Below are 22,549 nucleotides of genomic sequence, written 5' to 3' on the forward strand. Positions count from 1 at the left end.
AAACTGTCAGATTAGCAACATGGTGAAATCCCTGGTATACTCTCACTAACTTTAAAGTTTTAATTGAGTCCCTCAATGCCTAAATTTAAAATTTCAGCTTAAAGATTCTGTCCAGCATAATGCCATGTTCAAACTCAAACCATTTAGCTTTGCAGCTGCAGGGTTAGCATGTTTTCAAATTTCAAAGAATGATTTTTACTTACACATTAATGAACAAATATGGGATCTATTGGGCATAATAAACAAGTTGTGCATGTATAGAGTATTAAATATGCCCATGAATATTTTAACATGAGACAAAGCCAAGTGCTAAATCACCAATGTGATAAAACTGTTTTTTGATTATAGTTTGAATTGCGGATTTAATTTTTCATATTTGATGTTATTTTGCTTTTAAAAAAAAATTCATTCACGGGATGTGGGCGTCACCAGCAAGCCCGTCCCTAATTGCCCTTGAGAAGGTGGTGGTGAGCCGCCTTCTTGAACTGCTGCAGTCCGTGTGGTGAAGGTACTCCCACAGTGCTGTTAGGGAGGGAGTTCCAGGATCTTGACCCAGAAACGATGAAGGAACAGCGATATATTTCCAAGTCAGGACAGTATATGACTTGGAGGGGAACTTGGAGGTGGTGGCGTTCTTTTGTGCCTGCTGCCCTTGTCCTTCTAGGTGGAAGAGGTCGCAGGTTTGGGAGGTGCTGTCGAAGAAACCTTGGCAACTTGCTGCAGTGCATCTTATAGATGGTACTCACTGCAGCCACGGTACGCAGGTGGTGGAGGGAGTGAATGTTTAAGGTGCTGTATGGGGTGCCACTCAACAGGCTATATTGCCCTGGATGGTGTTGAGCTTCTTGAGTATTGTTGGAGCTGCACTCATCCAGGCAAGTGGAGAGTATTCCATCATACTCCTGACTTGTAGATGGTGGAAAGGCTTTGGGGAGTTAGGAGGCGAGACATTCGCCGCAGAATACCCAGCCTCTGACCTGCTCTTATAGCTACAGTATTTATGTGGCTGGTCCAGTTAAGTTTCTGGTCAATGGTGACCCCCAGGTTGTTGACAGTGGGGGATTCAACAATGGTAATGCCATTGAATGTCAAGGGGAGGTGGTTAGAAGCTCACTTGTTGGAGTTGGTCATTGCCTAGCACTTGTGTGGCGCGAAAGTTACTTGCCACTTATCAGCCCAAGCCTGAATGTTGTCCAGGTCTTGCTGCATGTGGGCATGGACTGCTTCATTATCTGAGCAGTTGTGAATGGAACTGAACACTGAGCAATCATCAGCGAACATCCCCACTTATGAGCTTATGAATTGTGGTGTATGAGCTTATGAATTGTGGTGTATGTGCCTTTAAGAGCCCCAGGTGTGCTGTAATGCCGGTAATTGCCACTCGGGCTATATAAGCCTGTGTATTGTGTATATCCGTTAGAACCCCCCCCAGACCTTGCTTAGTAAATACCTATGAACCAACTCCTGTCTTCAGTGTCTTTATCAACACACGGACACTACAGTGGCGATGAAGTGGAAATGGACTTACCTGCAATTCGGCAGCACCTCAAGGACATCGATTCCTCGGGCGTCCAGAAGACTCAAGGAAGTGAGAGAAGCTGTGGTTTCACCAGCTGGCCAAGCTGGTGGCAGGTACTGCGCTAATCCTTCCTGGGCGTCAGGCTGGGGCTCCAGCGGCTGGCTCTACAGCTGAGACAAGCAGCGAAATCGAAGGCAAGCAATAACGGACTGGGAGGGAGCACTCGGGAGACGGCCGGCGCGGCAAGCAGGTCAGCATTCAGACCTCCGGCGGGAACAAGTCTCCAACAGTAAATAAAAAAGAGAACGGAAACCGCAGTAAACAGCGTTGTTATCGGCAGCAGCGGCGGGAAAGCGCGGGAAGCGCCATATCTTTGCTACAGAAAAGAAAAAAAAGCGCGGGAAGCGCCATATCTTTTCTGAAATGCCTAAATCTGGTAATATTGATGCTTTTGATAGCGAAATAGAGGATTGGACCACATACGTGGAAAGAGTAGAGGTATATTGCACTGCAAATGGAATAGAAGATGAAAAAAAAGCTTCAGTACTTCTGAACTTAATGGGCGCAAAGACATACGGGCAGTTACGAAATTTAATCACTCCAGCCAAACCAAAGGACAAGAATTTTAAAGAAATTGTTGATACCCTGCAGGAGCACTTAAACCCAACACCGCTGCTGATAGCAGAACGATTCAAGTTCTTCAAGAGAAATCAACACAAGAATGAAAGTAACGCTGATTACCTAACCGAATTAAGAAAGCTATCAAAGTGCTGCCAATTCGGGGCAGGACTATCAGATTATCTTCGAGACAAATTCGTTTGCGGTCTCTTAAGTGAAGGAACACAAAAAAGACTGCTTTCTGAAAAAGATTTAACATTGGACAAAGCTTTCAGTATGGCTGTATCATACGAAGCAGCAGCAAAAGGAGCTGCAGAGATACAACAAAAGACACAGGACTTCGGCACCCATGAAATTACACAGGGTTTCGAAAGATGTTATCGCTGCGGCAGATCCACCCATAACCAGAGGGACTGCTGGTTCAAGGACAAAGCATGCAGGCAATGCGGGAAGATTGGACACATTGCACGGGTATGCCGATCTGGACAAAATAAATCCACTGACAGAAAAAAAAAAATCAATAAAGAAAAGTACAGGAAGGTACAAATGATGACGGACAGTAGCTCCGAAGACCAGAAGAGCGATAGCGACTTCGAAAACAAGAGACTAAGCTGTCTCAAATTACATAATGTACTTGCCAAAGATGATTACCAAACCATTTGGGTTACCCTCACAATAGCAGGGTCCCCAGTTAAAATGGAGCTAGATACAGGATCAGCTCTAACCGTAATAAATCGACGGGATTACGAGAGGCTATTTTCGCATATACCTCTAAAAGACACAACCATTATCTTAAAAACATATACGGGGCAGAAAGTATACCCCAAAGGAAAAATAAGGGTGCCTGTTGGATACAACGGCAAAGAAATACAAAAGTTGTATTTATACATTCTACAAGATGGTGGTCCACCGTTGTTGGGACGTGAATGGATCAGGAAGATACGTTTAGACTGGCACTCCATTCAGACACTGACGGTGACCAGTAAGGAAAAAAACAATGATGACATCATACCTGGACGATTAAAAGACATCTTGGCCAACGCCAAAGAAGTGTTTCAGAGAAACTAGGAACCTTGAAAGGCATCACCGCCTCAATAAAAGTGGAAGATGCAGCAATTCCCAAATTTTTTAAGGCAAGACCGGTGCCATACGCAATATGTCCAGCAGTTGAGGCAGAGCTGGAGAATTTGGAAAAAGCAGGCGTATTATCCAAAATAGATTGGAGCGAATGGGCAACACCCATCATTCCAGTCATGAAAAAAGCATTGAATAAAGATAAATCTGAAGAACAGAGAAAAATTCGCATCTGTGGTGACTTCAAGGTGACTGTAAACCCGGTCCTTCACACAGTACAGTATCCTCTTCCGAGGATAGAAGATATTTTCGCCTCACTATCCGGAGGGAAACGTTTCACCAAAATTGACTTGGTACAGGCATATCTACAGATGGAGGTTGAGGAGGCCTCTAAAAAGTATCTCACGATAAACACACACAAAGGCCTGCACCAGTACAATCGACTGGTTTTTGGAGTAGCATCAGCTCCAGCTATCTGGCAAAGAGCTATGGAGCAAGTCCTGCAAGGGATTCCGGGGACTCAATGCGACCTAGACGACATCCTTATAACAGGAGAAAACGACAACGAGCACCTTGCCAATTTGGAGCAGGTGCTCACTAGGCTGAAAGAACGGGGCCTACGAGCGAATTGCCCCAAGTGCGAATTTTTCCAAAATCAGATATCATATTGTGGCCACATAATTAATAATGAAGGGTTGCATAAGTCACCTGAAAAAATTGAAGCGGTTATAAAAGCCCCAGCACCTGAAAATGTTTCACAATTAAGGTCGTTCCTGGGATTAGTAAATTACTATCATAAATTTTTACCGAACTTATCAACTCTTCTACACCCTCTTAATGAACTTCTACAAACAGGAGTGATTTGGAAATGGAACGAAGACTGTAAACGTGCCTTCCATAAATGCAAAGACTTAATCACATCCGAAGAATTTTGGCTCATTACAACCCATCACTACCAATCAGACTGGCATGCGATGCATCCCCTTACGGCATAGGAGCAGTATTATCCCACAAATTCCCTGATGGCTCAGAACGGCCGATAGCTTTTGCGTCACGCTCATTAAACTCAGCTGAGCGTAACTATGCCCAAATCGACAGGGAAGCACTCAGCCTGGTATGGGGAGTGAAGAAATTCAACCATTACCTACACGGACAAAAATTTACCTTGTTGACTGACCATCAACCCCTCATCTCCATATTCAACCCTAAAAAAGGTGTTCCCATTATGACAGTGCAAAGGCTACAGAGGTGGTCCCTTTTTCTAGGAGCACACCAATACAACATAGAATACAAAGGGTCAAAACAGCATGGGAATGCTGACGGTTTATCGCGCCTACCGTTGCCAATGGTAGAAGAGGCACCTACAGTAGACCCAGTAGAGATGTTCCACTCTACCATAGTGGAATGTCTACCAGTGACAAATTCTGCCATTGAAAGGGAGACGAGAAATGACCCGACTCTCTCACGGGTCTACGATTTAACAGTGAAGGGATGGCCAGCACATGGCGAACCACTGTTGCCAGCATTCTCGCAAAGAAGAGAACAGCTGTCAGTGTGCCGTGGAACCTTGATGTGTGGATCCAGAGTGGTGATTCCACCCAAACTCCAGGATAAAGTGCTAAAGGAGCTTCACAAGGGGCATCTGGGTGGAGTGAAAATGAAGAACCTAGCTAGGGCGTTTGTATGGTGGCCAGGTATCGATGGAGACATCGAAGAAATGACCAAGAGCTGCCTAGGATGCCAGAAGGTCCAAAACGCTCCACCACAAGCCCCTCTACATCCATGGGAGTGGCCCTCATCTCCCTGGCAAAGGGTGCACATTGACTTTGCTGGTCCATTTATGGACTCAATGTTCTTAATCGCGGTTGATGCACACTCCAAGTGGCCGGAGGTAATAAAGATGTCCTCCACCACCACGGAAAAAACCATCACAGTATTAAGGACCATATTTGCCAGGAATGGGCTGCCGGAACAGATATGTTCTGATAATGGACCGCAATTTGTGTCCGAAGAATTCAGAAAGTTCTTAAAAAACAATGGGGTTAAGCACTACACGTCCGCCCCATACCATCCCGCCACCAATGGATTGGCTGAAAGGTTTGTCCAGACCTTCAAGAAGGCCATAAAGGCCATGGGTAATGAAGACATAAAATTTCAGCACAAGGTGGATAACATCTTATTCGCATACAGGAATGCAACACATATGGTTACCAACCAAACTCCCGCCATGATGTTCTTCAATAGAAACCTAAGATGCCGGCTGGATTTGGTCAAGCCCAACATCAGAAGGGACGTGGAGAACCGGCAGTTTCAAGGCATGAATGAAAGGCCAACTAGAACCTTCCAGATAGGTCAACAGGTTTTGGCCCGGGACTACCGTACCGAGAAATGGCAGCCTGGAACTATCTGCACACGACTAGGACCACTGATGTATACCGTGGACATCGGAGAAAGCATAATAAGGCGCCATGCTGACCAAATCATAAAGTCATCCGAAAAGGGAGAACCTACACCACAACTCTATACATCTAACGATGAAGTAGAGATACCCATATCTACCTCCGATCCGGTGATACTGGAACCCGATGAACCCGACACTGGCATTCAAGCCGAATCAGCCTTGCCAGAAGAACCTACACCACCACCAGAAACTACTACACCCCCGAGGCGTTATCTGGACCGAGTCAGGAAGCCTCCTGAGAGACTAACTTATAATTAATTAACTACAGCAATGTATATTATTTTGCTTATAACATGTAATTAATAATTACTTAAAATATGATGTACTGGTTAGCTAAAAGGGGAGGAATTGTGGTGTATGTGCCTTTAAGAGCCCCAGGTGTGCTGTAATGCCGGTAATTGCCACTCGGGCTATATAAGCCTGTATATTGTGTATATCTGTTAGAACCCCCCCCCCAGACCTTGCTTAGTAAATACCTATGAACCAACTCCTGTCTTCAGTGTCTTTATCAACACACGGGCACTACAGTAATGCCATTGAATGTCAAGGGGAGGTGGTTAGACGCTCACTTGTTGGAGTTGGTCATTGCCTAGCACTTGTGTGGCGCGAGAGTTACTTGCCACTTATCAGCCCAAGCCTGAATGTTGTCCAGGTCTTGCTGCATGTGGGCATGGACTGCTTCATTATCTGAGCAGTTGTGAATGGAACTGAACACTGAGCAATCATCAACGAACATCCCCACTTATGAGCTTATGATGGAGGGAAGGTCATTGATGAAGCAGCTGAAGATGGTTGGGTCTAGGACACTGCCCTGAGGAACTTCTACAGTGATTACCTGGGGCTTTTAACTATTCTTCTATCACTCAAAATGTAATTTAAATTGGAAAGCTTTACTGTGCACTGCTAAAGCCCTTTGTTATTAACCCATCGCAATGCAACTATTGATTTTTATCTTTTTCATCTCCAGTGACTAAACAAAAGATCTAATGCTGAGTCTAAAGCCTAGCCCTGTGCAAAATTAAAACCTATTTGGTGATGTTGGCAGAGGTTTTAGTGTCAGATTGATTGTTTTGGTAATACAACATGCAGTAAAGAATCTATTGACCGACTGATAATGAGATAGAATCTTAACTCCACCTTGCCCATTCAATTATCTGTAAAACAGTATATAGCTTACCCTATCTGCACACTATGGGCTAGATATTCCGATTCCTACGGGTGGGTACGTGCTGTGTACCCACCCGTAGGGACATCGGAAATGCCGGTTTCAGCCATGCACTGCGCGTGCGCTGGAAACCGGCATTTCCAATCTGTCAAGAAAGCTCTTGACAGATCCTCTGTCTGCCCTGGAGCAGGGCCTCTGCGGGTGGAGAGTTCCACTTTTTGGAGACCCTCCGCCTGCAGAAAACCCTTACAATTCTTGCGCCTGGTAAAAGCAGGCATAAGGCCTGCTTTTATCAGAATATAAGAGTTGAAAAAAGTTTTTAAAAAAATTTCCACTGATTTATCATTTAAAAATACTTTTAAAAGATAAGTTTATTTTTAGCCCCGTAAAAAACTTTATTTTTTTGAAAAATTTAAAGTTTTGTTTAAAATAGTTAATTTATTGTACAGGTTTATCCGCACTTCCGAAAACCGAAAACCTCTAAAAACCGAAAGTTTTTTCGTGGAGCGTAAATCGTGCGCACGACATGACCCGAGTGGCGCCAAACATGACAGGAGTGGTCTGGGAGATCTGCCTTTCCCTGTGAGCAGGGCAGAGGGTCACAGAGTTCCCTCCTGGGTAGGAGATTGCAGGCCGAGCCGGGCAGTGTGAAGGAGGTACCGGGAGAGTGAACCCAACAATACAGCGGCCCGTCCGATAGCTGCAGTGGCCCGTCCGATAGTCTTTTCTTCCCCCACCCCCCGACCTGATTTGCGGGCCAGCTTAGTGTAGGAGTCAGCCGATATCCGGCTCTCCCACAACTGGCGGTGGCAGTCGAGCCCCAGACCCCCGCTAAGTCAAGGAATTCAGATACGGAGCAGGGGGAGCCGGAAACCTCGATCTAACGGCAGAAATCAGCAGCCGTTTTGTTAGTTTTTTTTTCTTCCCCTAGCATTTTTTTAAACAGTCAGGCTGTGGAAAGAGTCTCTGTAGCTTAGCAACAGCTTCAGAGACACTTCCAAGGCAGGGCCCGAGTGTTTACAAGCTGTTGCTAAGCAACAGTGTTTGTTGTCAGATACGGAGATGAAAACCTTCTGAAATCCGAAAAATTCCGAAAACCGAAACACAGCTGGTCCCAAGGTTTTCGGATAAAGGATAGTCTACCTGTACTTACAAGTAATTTTAAAAACGTGATTTAAAAAAAAAATGTATTTAAAGTTTTACTATGTTTTGGGAGTGATCTCCATTCATATATTTGACAGGTCTGTATGAAGGGAGATTCCCTTCTTTGATTGGCTCCCCATGGCCCACGTGATCCCAGGGATGCTGCGAACTACCTGCGCCTCTGGGATACGTGGGCTCTGCGCACCGGCAGTTTGGAGAGGCCCAGCATTGGAACTCTGTGCCTCCCGGGAGCCCTCAGGTAAGGGTGCAGATTTTTCCAGATCGCAGGCCTCCGCCCGCGGGAGGCTTGCGATCGGAAAATATGGGCCATTATGTATGCTTGGTTAAAAAAAAAACATAAGGCGAGATAATGTAATAGAAACTGGTGGTCAGTCAGCTGTAGGGTTGCAAAGGGGTGGAAAGTTTCCGGTAAATTTCCCGAAATTTTCCACAGGAAGTTTAGCTTGGGAATTTTGCCCAAAAAAGCACATGCTAGCATAATATTGCTTTTTTTGTATTTCTTTCTTTTTTTTCCCCACAGGTCCTCTCTTAAAATTACTAACAGAGATGGAATCTTAATTATTAAGGAATTTCTTAATCAATATATGTTTATCTTCTTACTTGGCTTGTTTTAATAATTACAAGTTTTGTGTGTGACTGTGAACAAATGTGTCCTGATTGGTTGGATGAGTGGATGAGCGATTAGCTCCCTCTATTTGTAATATTTGCATATCGAATTGTGATTGGCCTGCAGGCATCTGTAAGACTGCTATAGTTTTTGTAAGATCCAGGTTAGGGGTCCTGAGGGAAGTCATTTTGTTTTCTGCTGTTGTTGTGATGATGCAGTAAGTAAATCAGACTTTATACCAAATAAACCAGTTACTTGTTGAACTCTGTTGTCCTTCAATTTAAAATATACAAAATAATACACTATTGGTGATGTAACGTCGTGTGTGTACAGGTCATGCTTCCATCACATGGAGCATCAGCAAAAATGTACTCACCCTGTTGCAATCGTGCTGATCGACCGCAGTTCGACACAGAGATGAATGCCCTTTATTTCTCTGCATAGAACAATGCCACGTTTACCGTCAGATGTGTGGAAGCATTTTACCCCAGGCATTAAAGATGGAAAGACTGTGTACATGTGCAAACACTGTAGAAAGCCATATGTAAAGAATGCCACAAAGATGCAGCAGCATTTATCCAAATGCAACAACTTCACTCAAAGCTCACAGCAGTCAGCCCAGAGTTCCTCTGCTTCCATTCAAGAAGATGATGGTTCTCATTCAGCATCAGGCTCCTTATCATCAGCAACTCCTGGCCCACTTGGAAGGTTCTTTGATACAATGGATAACCATAGCCAGAAGAATGCAGATGAGTGCCTTGCTCGAGCTGTATATGCAACAGGCTCACCCCTCATGCTCACAGCCAATGTGTACTGGAAGAGATTTTTCAATGTTATTCGCCCTGCATACTGTCCTCCCACCAGACATGCTTTGTCTACTTATTTGCTGGAGGCTGAGTATAACAGAGTCCAAGGAAAGCTCAAAGAAACGATAGCGATGGCAGACTGTGTTGCAGTTATCTCAGATGGGTGGTCAAATGTACGAGGGGAGGGCATCATAAACTACATCGTCTCCACTCCTCTCCCAGTGTTCTTCAAGAGCACAGACACGAAGGACAACAGACACACAGGCACATACATTGCTGATGAGCTGAAAGCGGTCATCAACGATCTTGGATCACAAAAGGTCTTTGCAGTAGTTACTGACAATGCTGCGAATATGAAGGCTGCTTGGGCTCAAGTGGAGGAGGCCTACCCTCATATTACGTCTATTGGGTGCGCAGCTCATGGGCTTAACCTGCTCCTCAAGGACATCATGGGTTTGAGAACCATGGAAGCACTGTACAAGAGAGCCAAGCAAGTTGTTAAGTAAGTCAGGGGAAAACAGGTAGTTGCAGCAACCTACAACTCCAAGCAAATGACAAAGAACAAGAACACCACACTGAAGCTGCCCAACAACACTAGATGGGGTGGTGTTGTCATAATGTACAACAGCCTTCTGGAGGGTAAGGAGTCGCTGCAAGAAATGGCAATATCCCAGTCTGGGGATATGGAAACCACCATCAAGAAAATACTGCTGGATGATGTGTTTTGGGAGAGAGTGGTTAGCAGCCTTAAACTACTCTCACCAGTAGCATCTGCAATTGCTCAGATTGAAGGAGATGACGCTGTCTTGTCAGATGTTCTCAGGCTTTTTACTGATTTAAAAGAACAAATCAGCATTGCCCTACCCACATCCCTGCTGCTCAAAGCAGAGGAGAAGGCAATTGTTCAATTCATACAGACGCGTCAAGAATTTTGTGTCAAGCCGATTCATGCTGCAGCATACATGCTGGACCCAAAGCATGTTGGGAGACCAAAACTTTCTGGAGAACAGATCAACAGCGCTTACAGTGTGATTTCTACCCTCTCACACCATCTCAATCTGGATGTGGGCAAAGTTCTGGGAAGTCTGGCAAAGTTCTCTACCAAGCAAGGTCTTTGGAATGGGGATGGGATATGGGAATCATGCAAGCATATCAGTGCACATACCTGGTGGAAGGGACTTTGTGCATCTGAGGCCCTGTCATCTATTGCATCGGTGATACTCCAAATCCCACCTTCATCAGCGGCCTCTGAACGAAACTGGTCACTTTTTGGGAATGCGCATACAAAGGTGTGCAACAGGCTGACTAACAAGAGAGTGGAGAAACTGGTGGCTATCCGGGCGAACCTACAACTTATTGAGCCAGATACAGAAGTGTCCACCACACAGCTAGACACTGACACAGAGGAGGAAATGGACACGTCAGAGCCAGAGTCAGAGAATCAGGAGGAGCAATGAGGAGTAGAAGACTCAGAAGGCTCATGAGTAGAAGACTCAAAGGGACAAAATAAGGACAAATTACAGGCTAAATAAGCTGACGCTCTTTTTATTTAATTTTAGATGGGTCTTTTTTGTGGGGGTTCAATAAAGTTCAAAATTATAACCTAAATAAAGTTTTGAAAGCCTGTTTTTATTTGTATGGAACAGTATGTCTATTTTGACGACAAAGATAATATAAGGGTCAGAGACAAAAACCATCAGTGTGCAAAAAAACTCAAAATTCCCATAAATTCCCAAAATTCCCATAAATTCCCAAAAATTCCCATGGAAAGTTTCCTCTTTTAAAAATTCCCAGAATTTTGCAACCCTAGTCAGCTGTAAGTGGGAGGCCCAGATCTAATATTGTGTAATAGAACAGGAGGAGTGGAGTAAGGCCAGACCCAAGTAAGATAGGACATTTCAGTTGTGCAAGCAACATTTAGATTGCTTATGCAATTGGTCAGATGCATTGCCAACAAAAATGTAACATTAACTTTAAGGGTGCTGAAAACATAGTTGGATGCTAGGCTGGGACAGTTAGAACAGAAAGACAAATGTCAGTGGGCCAAATGGCCTTTTCGTGCCCATAGAGTCATAGAGTTATACAGCACGGATAGAGGCCCTTCGGCCCATCGTGTCCGCGCCGGCCATCACGCCCTGTCTAATCTAATCCCACATTCCAGCATTTGGTCCGTAGCCTTGTATGCTATGGCATTTCAAGTGCTCATCCAAATGCGTCTTGAATGTTGTGAGGGTTCCAGCCTCCACAACCCTTCCGGGCAGTGAGTTCCAGACTCCAACCACCCTCTGGGTGAAAAAGTTCTTTCTCAAATCCCCTCTAAACCTCCCGCCCTTTACCTTGAATCTGTGCCCCCTAGTTATTGACCCTTCTACTAAGGGAAAAAGCTCCTTAGTATCCATCCTATCTATGCCCCTCATAATTTTGTACACCTCAATCATGTCCCCCCTCAGCCTCCTCTGCTCCAAGGAAAACAAACCCAATCTGCCCAGTCTCTTTTCATAGCTGAAGCGTTCCAGCCCTGGTAGCATCCTGGTGAATCTCCTCTGCACCCTCTCCAAAGCTATCACATCCTTCCTGTAGTGTGGCGACCAGAACTGCACACAGTATTCCAGCTGTGGCCTAACCAGTGTTTTATACAGCTCCATCATAACCTCCTTGCTCTTATATTCTATGCCTCGGCTAATGAAGGCAAGTATCCCATATGCCTTTTTTACCACCTTATCCACCTGTTCCGCCGCCTTCAGGGATCTGTGTACTTGCACACCCAGATCCCTCTGACCCTCCGTCTTGCCTAGGGTCTTACCATTCATTGTGTATTCCCTTGCCTTGTTAGTCCCCCCAAAGTGCATCACCTCACACTTTTCCGGGTTAAATTCCATTTGCCACTGTTCCGCCCATCTGACCAACCCATCGATATCGTCCTGCAGACTGAGGCTACCCTCCTCGCTATTTACCACCCTACCAATTTTTGTATCATTCGCGAACTTACTGATCATACCTTTTACATTCATATCCAAGTCATTAATATAGACCACAAACAGCAAGGGACCCAGCACCGATCCCTGTGGTACCCCACTGGCCACAGGCTTCCAGTCACAAAAACAACCTTCGACCATCACCCTCTGCCTTCTGCCACTAAGCCAATTTTGTATCCAACGTGCCAAGGCACCCTGGATTCCATGGGCTCTTACCTTCTTGACCAGTCTCCTGTGCGGGACTTTATCGAAGGCCTTACTGAAATCCATGTATACCACATCCACTGCGTTACCCTCATCCACACACCTAGTCACCCCCTCAAAAAATTCAATCAAATTAGTCAGACACGATCTTCCCTTCACAAAGCCATGTTGACTATCCCTGATTAATCCTTGCCTCTCCAAGTGGAGACTGATTTTGTCCCTCAGAATTTTTTCCAATAATTTTCCCACCACTGATGTTAGGCTCACGGGCCTGTAGTTCCCCGGTTTTTCCCTACTCCCCTTCTTGAATAATGGAACTACATTAGCGGTTCTCCAGTCCTCTGGCACATCCCCTGTGGCCAGAGAGGTTCTGAATATATGTGTTAGAGCCCCCGCAATCTCTTCCTTTGCCTCACACAGCAGCCTGGGATACATTTCGTCCGGGCCTGGGGATTTATCCATTTTTAGGCCTGCTAAAACTGCCAATACCTCCTCCCTCTCGATGTTAATGTGTTCGAGCATATCACAGTCCCCCCGCCCTATTTTTATGTCTACATCGTCCCTCTCCATAGTGAAAACAGAAGCAAAAAACTCATTTAGAACCCCTCCTACATCTTCCGGCTCCACACACAGATTGCCACTTTTGTCCCTAATGGGCCCTATTTTTTCCCTAGTTATCCTCTTACCCTTAATATACTTATAAAACATCTTAGGATTTTCCTTTATTTTGCTCGCCAGTGTTATTTCATGGCCCCTCCTTGATCTCCTAATTTCTTTTTTAAGTATCCCCCTGCACTTTTTGTACTCCTCTAGGGCTTCCTCCGTCTTTAGCCTTTTGTATCTGCCAAAAGCCCTCCTTTTTTTTCTAATCCATTCTCGTATATCCCCTGACATCCACGGTTCCCTGTGGTTTTTGGAACCACCCTTGACCTTTACGGGAACATGTTGCCATTGTATGATCTCAATCTCCCTTCTGAAAGCCTCCCATTGCTCCGATGCGGATTTTCCTACAAGTAGCTGATCCCAGTCCATTTTGGCCAGATCCTGCCTTATCCTATTAAAATCGGCCTTCCCCCAATTTAGAACCTTTATTTCCGGCCCATCCCTGTCCTTTTCCATGACCACCTTAAATCTCACCATATTATGGTCACTGTCACCAAAGTGCTCACCTACTAGCACTTCTTCCACTTGGCCGGCCACATTCCCTCAAATTAGGTCCAGTACCGCCCCCTCTCTTGTAGGACCTTCTACATGCTGGCTCAAAAAGCTCTCCTGGATGCACTTTAAGAATTCTACACCCTCTGTGCCTTTCACACTCTGACTATCCCAGTTAATATTGGGGAAGTTGAAATCCCCCATTATTATTACCCTATTATTTGCACATTTCTCTGAGATTTGCCTACATACCTGTTCCTCTATCTCCCCCTGACTGTTTGGAGGCCTATAGTACACTCCCAGCAAAGTGCTTGCCCCCTTCTTGTTTTTAAGCTCCACCCATATGGCCTCATTAGAGGAACCTGCTAATATGTCATCCCTCCTTACTGCAGTAATTGACTCCTTAATTAATATTGACTTTGATTTCTTACAAAGATTGAAAAAATGTGGGACATAATTATACAACAAATGGGGTTGAATTAGCACGGAGATTTAGAAAAGCACCTGGGAATAATTTCAACATCCAGCCAATAAACCGTAGCAATTAAAAACAGCTAATCCCAAATGTAAAAAGAATGAGCTTTAAGGAATCAATGGTAAACCGTAACCTTAGTATCAGTCTGGCTCAGCTAATATAGGCTGACACTTCAGTTTAGTACTGAGGGAGTGCTGCATTGTTAGGGGTGCCGGCTTTCAGACGCGATGTTAAACTGAGGCCTCATTTACTTGTTCACATGGATGTAAAATATAAAAGGAGAGAAGCAGGATGTTCTCCTGGGGCCCTGTCCAATGTTTAACCTTCAACTACCACTAAAGAGAGATAATTTGGTCATTTATCTCATTTACTATTTGTGGGCCCTTGTGTGCAAATTGGCTGCAGCGTTTGCCTTGTGACAACACTTCAAAAGTAATTTGTTGCCTATGAAGCGCTTCAAGATGTCCTGAGGATGTGAACAGCTCTATATAAATGCAAATTCTTTCTGCACTGTGTAGAAAGGTGGTGATATGTGGAATCGTATTAAAATGTAGAGCCAGAGAACATAAGAAAATCAGTGATAAGTAAATTTAGAACATATCCGGATGAGCTCTTTACTAAAAGAATGATCAAAATTTTGAACAATTTACCAAGGAAGTTAATAGGAGGCAAAAACAGTGGGCTATTTAAAAGACAATTAGATACCGAGATGGGAAAGTTTATCTACTGGGGATGAGGTTTCAAGGGCCAAATGGGTATCAGTAAATATTACTAAAATGACTACACATGATAATTCTATGCTAAATCATATATTAAAATGAAGCACTGTACAAGCATTGTAGATTAACCAAAATTGCTCATAACTTGCAAAATCTTGGCCCAGAAATTCGGGTCCCAACGCGCGAGTACGCACGGGGTACTCACGCGTGGACCCGATGGAAGTGCCGGTTTCTTGCATGCACTGCGCATGCGCAGGAAACCGGCACTTCCATTCCTCTGAACGAAGGGGTTCAGAGGTCGAACGCGTGCGCTTTGAACTTACGTTTTTTTTTACAGGTTTTTTTCGTGAGGGTAAGTCTTTAGATTTTAGAAATGTAAAAACCAGGCGTAAGGCCTGCATTTTAAAAGGTAAGTGGTCAATTAATTAAAATTAAAACATTTTTTCCATAGGTTTATTATTTTTAAATACTTTAAAGCAAGGTAAGTTTATTTTTAGCCCTTTTTGTTATAAAATAATTTTTTTCAAAAATTTAAATTATTGTTTAAAATAGTTATTTAATGTAATTTATAGTTTATTTAAAAAGTGTGATTTAACAAAAAAATTATTTGAAGGTTTACTGTTATTTTGGGGCCCGTATATTCATAAGTTTTGACAGGTCTTCCTGTCAATCTTATGAATGCCCACATCGTACTAACTATGCCCCTGGGACACGCAAGCACAGCGCGCCGGGAGTTGGAGCAGGCCCCGGAGCGGAATTCCATGGGAGCCCAGAGCTCAACTGCTGGCGCGCAAGTTAAGTGCAGGTCGGGGGCTTGCACCCGCGGGAAGCCCCCGACCCGAATTTCTGGGCCCTTGTCTTTTTGTCAAAGGTGCTGGTGTTAGAATTTCTCGGGTCAGGACACATTTTTATTAATTTCCTTTAAATGTCCTCTCCAAGGAGGTCATGATATGTGGAGTACTTGTCACCACACCATATGATGGATTCTATTGGCCTTAAAGTGTGGTATGACAAAATGATGATACAAGGCCTCAAGAATCTAAATCGTAAGGAAAAATTAACTTGGCCTTGTTCTTGATGCATAATAGACGAGACTTTGAGATGGCCTAACAGAAGTTTTCAAAATTATGAAGGGCATTGATAGTTCCAGACAAATTGTCTACGTGACAAAGGTTCAAAACCTAGGAGACATGATTTAAAATTAGGAATAAATGGGAATTCAAACAGAACCATTGCAGACAAATGGCAGGCCATTTTATGTAATAAAGTTATTAGAGAAGATCACTGCTACGAACAGTATAAATGGGTCCAAGAAACAACTAGATGTCTAACTGGAGAAGCTGTAAATTGAAGGATATGATGAGAAGGAGGAAGGTATTGTTGCGATCAACCAAAACGTGTCGGGCTCGTTTGGTCAAATCACCTGTTCCCAAATTTCCCAAAATATCCGAGGTTATTATATTTGCAAAGGTCATCCTTGGACATTCTTTTCGGGTTCTTCGTAATCAATAACAGAATAAAAACGGAATATACAGTAGTAGTCAGCAACTCAGTCTCTGCTTAAAATATTCCATCTTGGAGACCCCTGGCTGAAATCTGGATCAAAAACTGGTTGCTTACTTGGAATATTTTCAGCTATTGATTGCAAAGCAAACATCTCTAAATTGCATTCTCGAATTGATGTGAAATGCAGGCACTGACTGAAGTAGAGGAATGTCTATAAATGCTCATACTATATTACAATACTGCATCACATCAACTCCCGAAAGCCAAAAATTACAGCATCTTGGATCTGTGAATGATGCTGTTTTATTAATATGATGATCGCATGATTCCTTGTATTTTGGATAAATTGACTGGATTTGAATCCTGTTAATGAGGGTACTTGAATTCATATCTGGTTTTCCTCAGGAGAGCAAAAATTTCACCTTTATGTACAACAGTTTTTCTCACATATAGGACATTTATCAGTCATGATCCAAAATTAGTACTAATCCCAGCTATGTGACTAAAGAAACTGTTGCAACAGAACTCTGCAAGTACCATAGGAATTGATGTAACCAAAATATAAATGAATTAAATCACCCGTTTCATAAAACCTGAAGAAACAAGTGACCCTGAAGTTCTGACAATACCAGCTTTGGTAGTCTTAACAACACTTTCAACTTATTCACAATAGATGGATGGGGCTGCCCTTCATAATTGCTCAAAGGTCCAAATGAGGGCTGCTTGCTAAATGTTTTGCAAGTTTCATGCCCATTTACACATCTCTATAAATGCTCATACACCGCCCCCCCCCACCCCACTATGCCTTTCATTCATTATACAGTAGCTAAGTTGATGACCATCTTTTAGTTTTGAAGAACAGACTGCACTGCCCCGGAGGCACTACTGGAAACCATTAACTGCTGTGTTGCTCACTGCCTCGGACTTCCACCAATGGTTTTATACTAAGTTGCTGCCAACTTCAGCAGTGCCATCAGCAGCAAACCTGTAGTACAAGTAGAGTATTAGTAAACAATAAACCTGTAGTACAAGTAGAGTATTAAACAATAAACCTGTAGTACAAGTAGAGTATTAAACAATAAACCTGTAGTACAAGTAGAGTATTAAACAATAAACCTGTAGTACAAGTAGAGTATTAGTAAACAATAAACCTGTCGTACAAGTAGAGTATTAGTAAACAATAAACCTGTAGTACAAGTCGAGTATTAGTAAACAATAAACCTGCAGTACAAGTAGAGTATTAAACAATAAACCTGTAGTACAAGTAGAGTATTAAACAATAAACCTGTAGTACAAGTAGAGTATTAGTAAACAATAAACCTGTAGTACAAGTCGAGTATTAGTAAACAATAAACCTGTAGTACAAGTCGAGTATTAGTAAACAATAAACCTGCAGTACAAGTAGAGTATTAAACAATAAACCTGTAGTACAAGTAGAGTATTAAACAATAAACCTGTAGTACAAGTAGAGTATTAGTAAACAATAAACCTGTAGTACAAGTAGAGTATTAGTAAACAATATGCCACGGTTGTTGTATCAATGAGTATGTTGATAATATTTAAAGAAAATTAAAACTATCTTCTCTGTTCATCTTTCAACTTAACTCTAAGATGGTATTTGAAACTTACTGCTCGGACTTGGCATCCCAGGGTAAGCGTCTGTGTCTTCCAACTCTAAAGTGATCAGACCACGGTTAGGTAGATGATGCCTTCCAGCGGTTGTCCCAGTGAATGGTGTTCCCCCATTCTCTTCTACACTGAATTGCTGTAGATCGGTGCTGTTTAACAATGGTGCGACCAAAGGATGGCTGCAATGTTATGTACAGTACATTAAAGTCAAGAAAACTTAATGAGAAATCAAACAGAACTTGTTAGTTATTTGCCTAAAAATTAAAAAAAGCTGGTGATAGCCATATGAAAAGTTCAATGAGACATTCTTTGCAAGCCTATGAACCAAGCCTTTCGGTTTATCCCAGTTTGTTTTAATTACATTGCCAGTGAGCAGTACTTACTCCAGCATTCATCGGGTGGGAATAAGCCCAAATTGTAAAGAACCTAATGCTGAGTCATCTCCAACATCACTGAGGAAGAGTTCTGGAAAAGCAAGGTATGGAGATGCAACTATTCACAAGATATGAAATGGTGGTGGCAGGTTTCAAAGTCATGTGCAGATTTGATCAATTTAAATTGTAAAGCATTAAAAAAAATATTTGTAGTATTACAAAAACATTCATCAAGAGATTGTATTTAGAATGTGCATTAAAATCCCTCCTCCTACATTATTCAACAATTGAAGCATGACGTTTCCTTTTGAACCATGATGTTGCACAAGGAAAGAAAGAATTTACTTTTATACAGCACCTTTCACAGCCTTAGGACGTCCCAATGTATTTTACAGCCAATGAAGTACTTTTGAAGTGTAGTCACTGTTGTAATGTAGGAAAGTACAGCAGCCAATTTGCGCACAGCAATGAGATAATGACCAAATAAGAATTTTTTAAAAACATGATGTTGGTTGATCGATGAATATAGGCCAGGATGCATCAAATCACTGATTCTGTGTTGAATGCTTCTGGGAAGACTGCAACATCGCACTCTTTGGAGGAGCAGGGTATCACTGACAGCAACTCCCGGGTTTCCACGTTTAACTCTTTATGTGTGGATGCCAGAAGTTGCTGTCAGTTTTACACTGTAATGGCGACAATCGCTGACTGTTTTGCAGTCATTACAACTGCAAATTCTAGGCCATTAATTCAGAAAACTGAGGACCAATTATAGAATCATACAGCCCAGAAGGGAGGCCATCTGGTTCATCGTACCTGTGCCAGCTCTTTGAAAGAGGTAGCCAATTAGACCCACTCCCCTGTTCTTTCCCCATCATCACTGTTGCCTCTCAGGTGCGCATGCATGCACTGATCCCCGAGCTCCCGGGCAGTTGAGCTGAAATACCGCGTAGAGAACTGGACAGTAGCATGTGGGAGTGGGGGAGGGGCCCAATACACACTGGCCCCTGGAGTCCAGACAGACTCGTTTGAGACTTGTGACCTCAGAGCTGATCCCAATTGCAGCTCTTGAAGTGTGTGTTCTGATGATAGGTGGGTTGCTGTGTAACGCCGGGAGTGGTTTGGTTTTCTCCCTTGAACTTTGACCATTCTGCTGGACAGCGGGAGAATCCCCCATGGTGTGATTATTTGCCTGTGCAGCATTCTGCGCCAGCCCATGGTATACCAGAGCCGTGCATGCGCAGTATCAAATTGGGCCACGCTTTCGTCAGCTCCATGCAGAGGTCAGGGGATCAGTTGGTAGCCGGATGATCGAAGATCGAAAGGCAAGCGAGCGACTGGGGGGAGAGAGAGAGCGAGCGAGCGACTGGGGGGGAGAGAGAGCGAGCGAGCGAGGGACTGGGGGGAGAGAGAGCGAGCGAGCGACTGGGGGGAGAGAGAGCGAGCGAGCGAGCGACTGGGGGGAGAGAGAGCGAGCGAGCGAGCGACTGGGGGGAGAGAGAGCGAGCGAGCGAGCGACTGGGGGAAGAGAGAGCGAGCGAGCGAGCGACTGGGGGGAGAGAAAGAGAGCGAGCGAGCGACTGGGGGGAGAGAGAGAGAGCGAGCGAGCGACTGGGGGGAGAGAGAGCGAGCGAGCGAGCGACTGGGGGGAGAGAGAGCGAGCGAGCGAGCGACTGGGGGGAGAGAGAGCGAGCGAGCGACGGGGGGAGAGAGAGCGAGCGAGCGACGGGGGAGAGAGAGCGAGCGAGCGACTGGGGGGAGAGAGAGCGAGCGAGCGACTGGGGGGAGAGAGAGCGAGCGAGCGACTGGGGGGAGAGAGAGCGAGCGAGCGACTGGGGGGAGAGAGAGCGAGCGAGCGAGCGACTGGGGGGAGAGAGAGCGAGCGAGCGAGCGACTGGGGGGAGAGCGAGCGAGCGAGCGACTGGGGGGAGAGAGAGCGAGCGAGCGACTGGGGGAGAGAGAGCGAGCGAGCGACTGGGGGCAGAGAGAGAGAGCGAGCGAGCGACTGGGGGGAGAGAGAGAGCGAGCGACTGGGGGGAGAGAGAGCGAGCGATGCGAGCGACTGGGGGGAGAGCGAGCGAGCGAGCGACGGGGAGAGAGAGCGAGCGAGCGAGCGACGGGGGGAGGGAGAGCGAGCGAGCGACGGGGGGAGAGAGAGCGAGCGAGCGACGGGGGAGAGAGAGCGAGCGAGCGACGGGGGGAGAGAGAGCGAGCGAGCGACTGGGGGGAGAGAGAGCGAGCGAGCGACTGGGGGGAGAGAGAGCGAGCGAGCGACTGGGGGGAGAGAGAGCGAGCGAGCGACTGGGGGGAGAGAGAGCGAGCGAGCGAGCGACTGGGGGGAGAGAGCGAGCGAGCGACTGGGGGGAGAGAGCGAGCGACTGGGGGAGAGAGCGAGCGAGCGAGCGACTGGGGGGAGAGAGCGAGCGAGCGAGCGACTGGGGGAGAGAGCGAGCGAGCGAGCGACTGGGGGAGAGAGCGAGCGAGCGAGCGACTGGGGGAGAGAGCGAGCGAGCGAGCGACTGGCGGGAGAGAGAGCGAGCGAGCGACTGGCGGGAGAGAGAGCGAGCGAGCGACTGGGGGGAGAGAGAGCGAGCGAGCGACTGGGGGGAGAGAGAGCGAGCGAGCGACTGGGGGGAGAGAGAGCGAGCGAGCGACTGGGGGGGCGAGAGAGCGAGCGAGCGACTGGGGGGCGAGAGAGCGAGCGAGCGAGCGACTGGGGGGGAGAGAGAGCGAGCGAGCGAGCGACTGGGGGGAGAGAGAGCGAGCGAGCGAGCGACTGGGGGGAGAGCGAGCGAGCGAGCGACTGGGGGGAGAGAGAGCGAGCGAGCGAGCGACTGGGGGGAGAGAGCGAGCGAGCGAGCGACTGGGGGGAGAGAGAGCGAGCGAGCGAGCGACTGGGGGGAGAGAGAGCGAGCGAGCGAGCGACTGGGGGGAGAGAGAGCGAGCGAGCGACTGGGGGGCGAGAGAGCGAGCGACTGGGGGGAGAGAGAGCGAGCGAGCGAGCGACTGGGGGGAGAGAGAGCGAGCGAGCGACTGGGGGGAGAGAGAGCGAGCGAGCGAGCGACTGGGGGGAGAGAGAGCGAGCGAGCGAGCGACTGGGGGGGAGAGAGAGAGAGAGAGCGAGTGAGCGAGTGACTGGGGGGGAGAGAGAGCGAGCGACTGGGGGGAGAGCGAGCGAGCGAGCGACTGGGGGGAGAGAGAGCGAGCGAGCGAGCGACTGGGGGGAGAGAGAGCGAGCGAGCGAGCGACTGGGGGGAGAGAGAACGAGCGAGCGAGCGACTGGGGGGAGAGAGAACGAGCGAGCGACGGGGGGAGAGAGAGCGAGCGAGCGACTGGGGGAAGGGAGAGCGAGCGAGCGACTTGGGGGGAGAGCGAGCGAGCGAGCGACTGAGGGGAGAGAGAGCGAGCGAGCGACTGGGGGGAGAGAGAGCGAGCGAGCGACTGGGGGGGAGAGAGAGCGAGCGAGCGACTGGGGGGGGAGAGAGAGCGAGCGAGCGACTGGGTGGAGAGAGAGCGAGCGAGCGAGCGACTGGGGGGAGAGAGAGCGAGCGAGCGACTGGGGGGAGAGAGCGCGAGCGAGCGAGCGACTGGGGGGAGAGAGAGCGAGCGAGCGAGCGACTGGGGGGAGAGAGAGCGAGCGAGCGAGCGACTGCGGGGAGAGAGAGCGAGTGAGCGACTGGGGGGAGAGAGAGCGAGCGAGCGAGCGACTGGGGGGAGAGAGAGCGAGCGAGCGAGCGACTGGGGGGAGAGAGAGCGAGCGAGCGACTGGGGGGAGAGAGAGCGAGCGAGCGAGCGACTGGGGGGAGAGAGAGCGAGCGAGCGAGCGACTGGGGGGAGAGAGAGCGAGCGAAGCGAGCGACTGGGGGGAGAGAGAGCGAGCGAGCGAGCGACTGGGGGGAGAGAGAGCGAGCGACTGGGGGGAGAGAGAGCGAGCGAGCGAGCGACTGGGGGGAGAGAGAGCGAGCGAGCGAGCGACTGGGGGGAGAGAGAGCGAGCGAGCGAGCGACTGGAGGGAGAGCGAGCGAGCGACTGGGGGGAGAGGGAGCGAGCGAGCGACTGGGGGGAGAGGGAGCGAGCGAGCGACTGGGGGGAGAGGGA

The 22,549-nt window shown here is 46.8% G+C and overlaps 1 protein-coding gene across 2 annotated transcripts in view; it reads right to left on the bottom strand.

The window, feature by feature from the left end:
* The window catches only part of LOC147117293 (band 4.1-like protein 4B), a 114,378-nt gene extending 96,041 nt beyond the window's left edge, over positions 1 to 18,337 (bottom strand). Inside the window, exon 1 of one of the 2 annotated variants that reach the window (XM_085987128.1) lies at positions 18,078 to 18,337. In XM_085987128.1, the coding sequence (XP_085843254.1) occupies positions 18,078 to 18,093 (16 nt within the window). In that variant the 5' untranslated portion in view covers positions 18,094 to 18,337. The remainder of the gene's footprint in view (positions 1 to 18,077) is intronic. The other variant, XM_085987127.1, reaches the window with a different exon arrangement.
* Positions 18,338 to 22,549: the final 4,212 nt, after the last annotated feature.

The sequence above is a fragment of the Somniosus microcephalus genome, chromosome 5 (genome assembly GCF_052327205.1).
Source record: "Somniosus microcephalus isolate GS21.2 chromosome 5, FLI_Smic_1.0, whole genome shotgun sequence".
NCBI lineage: Eukaryota > Metazoa > Chordata > Chondrichthyes > Squaliformes > Somniosidae > Somniosus > Somniosus microcephalus.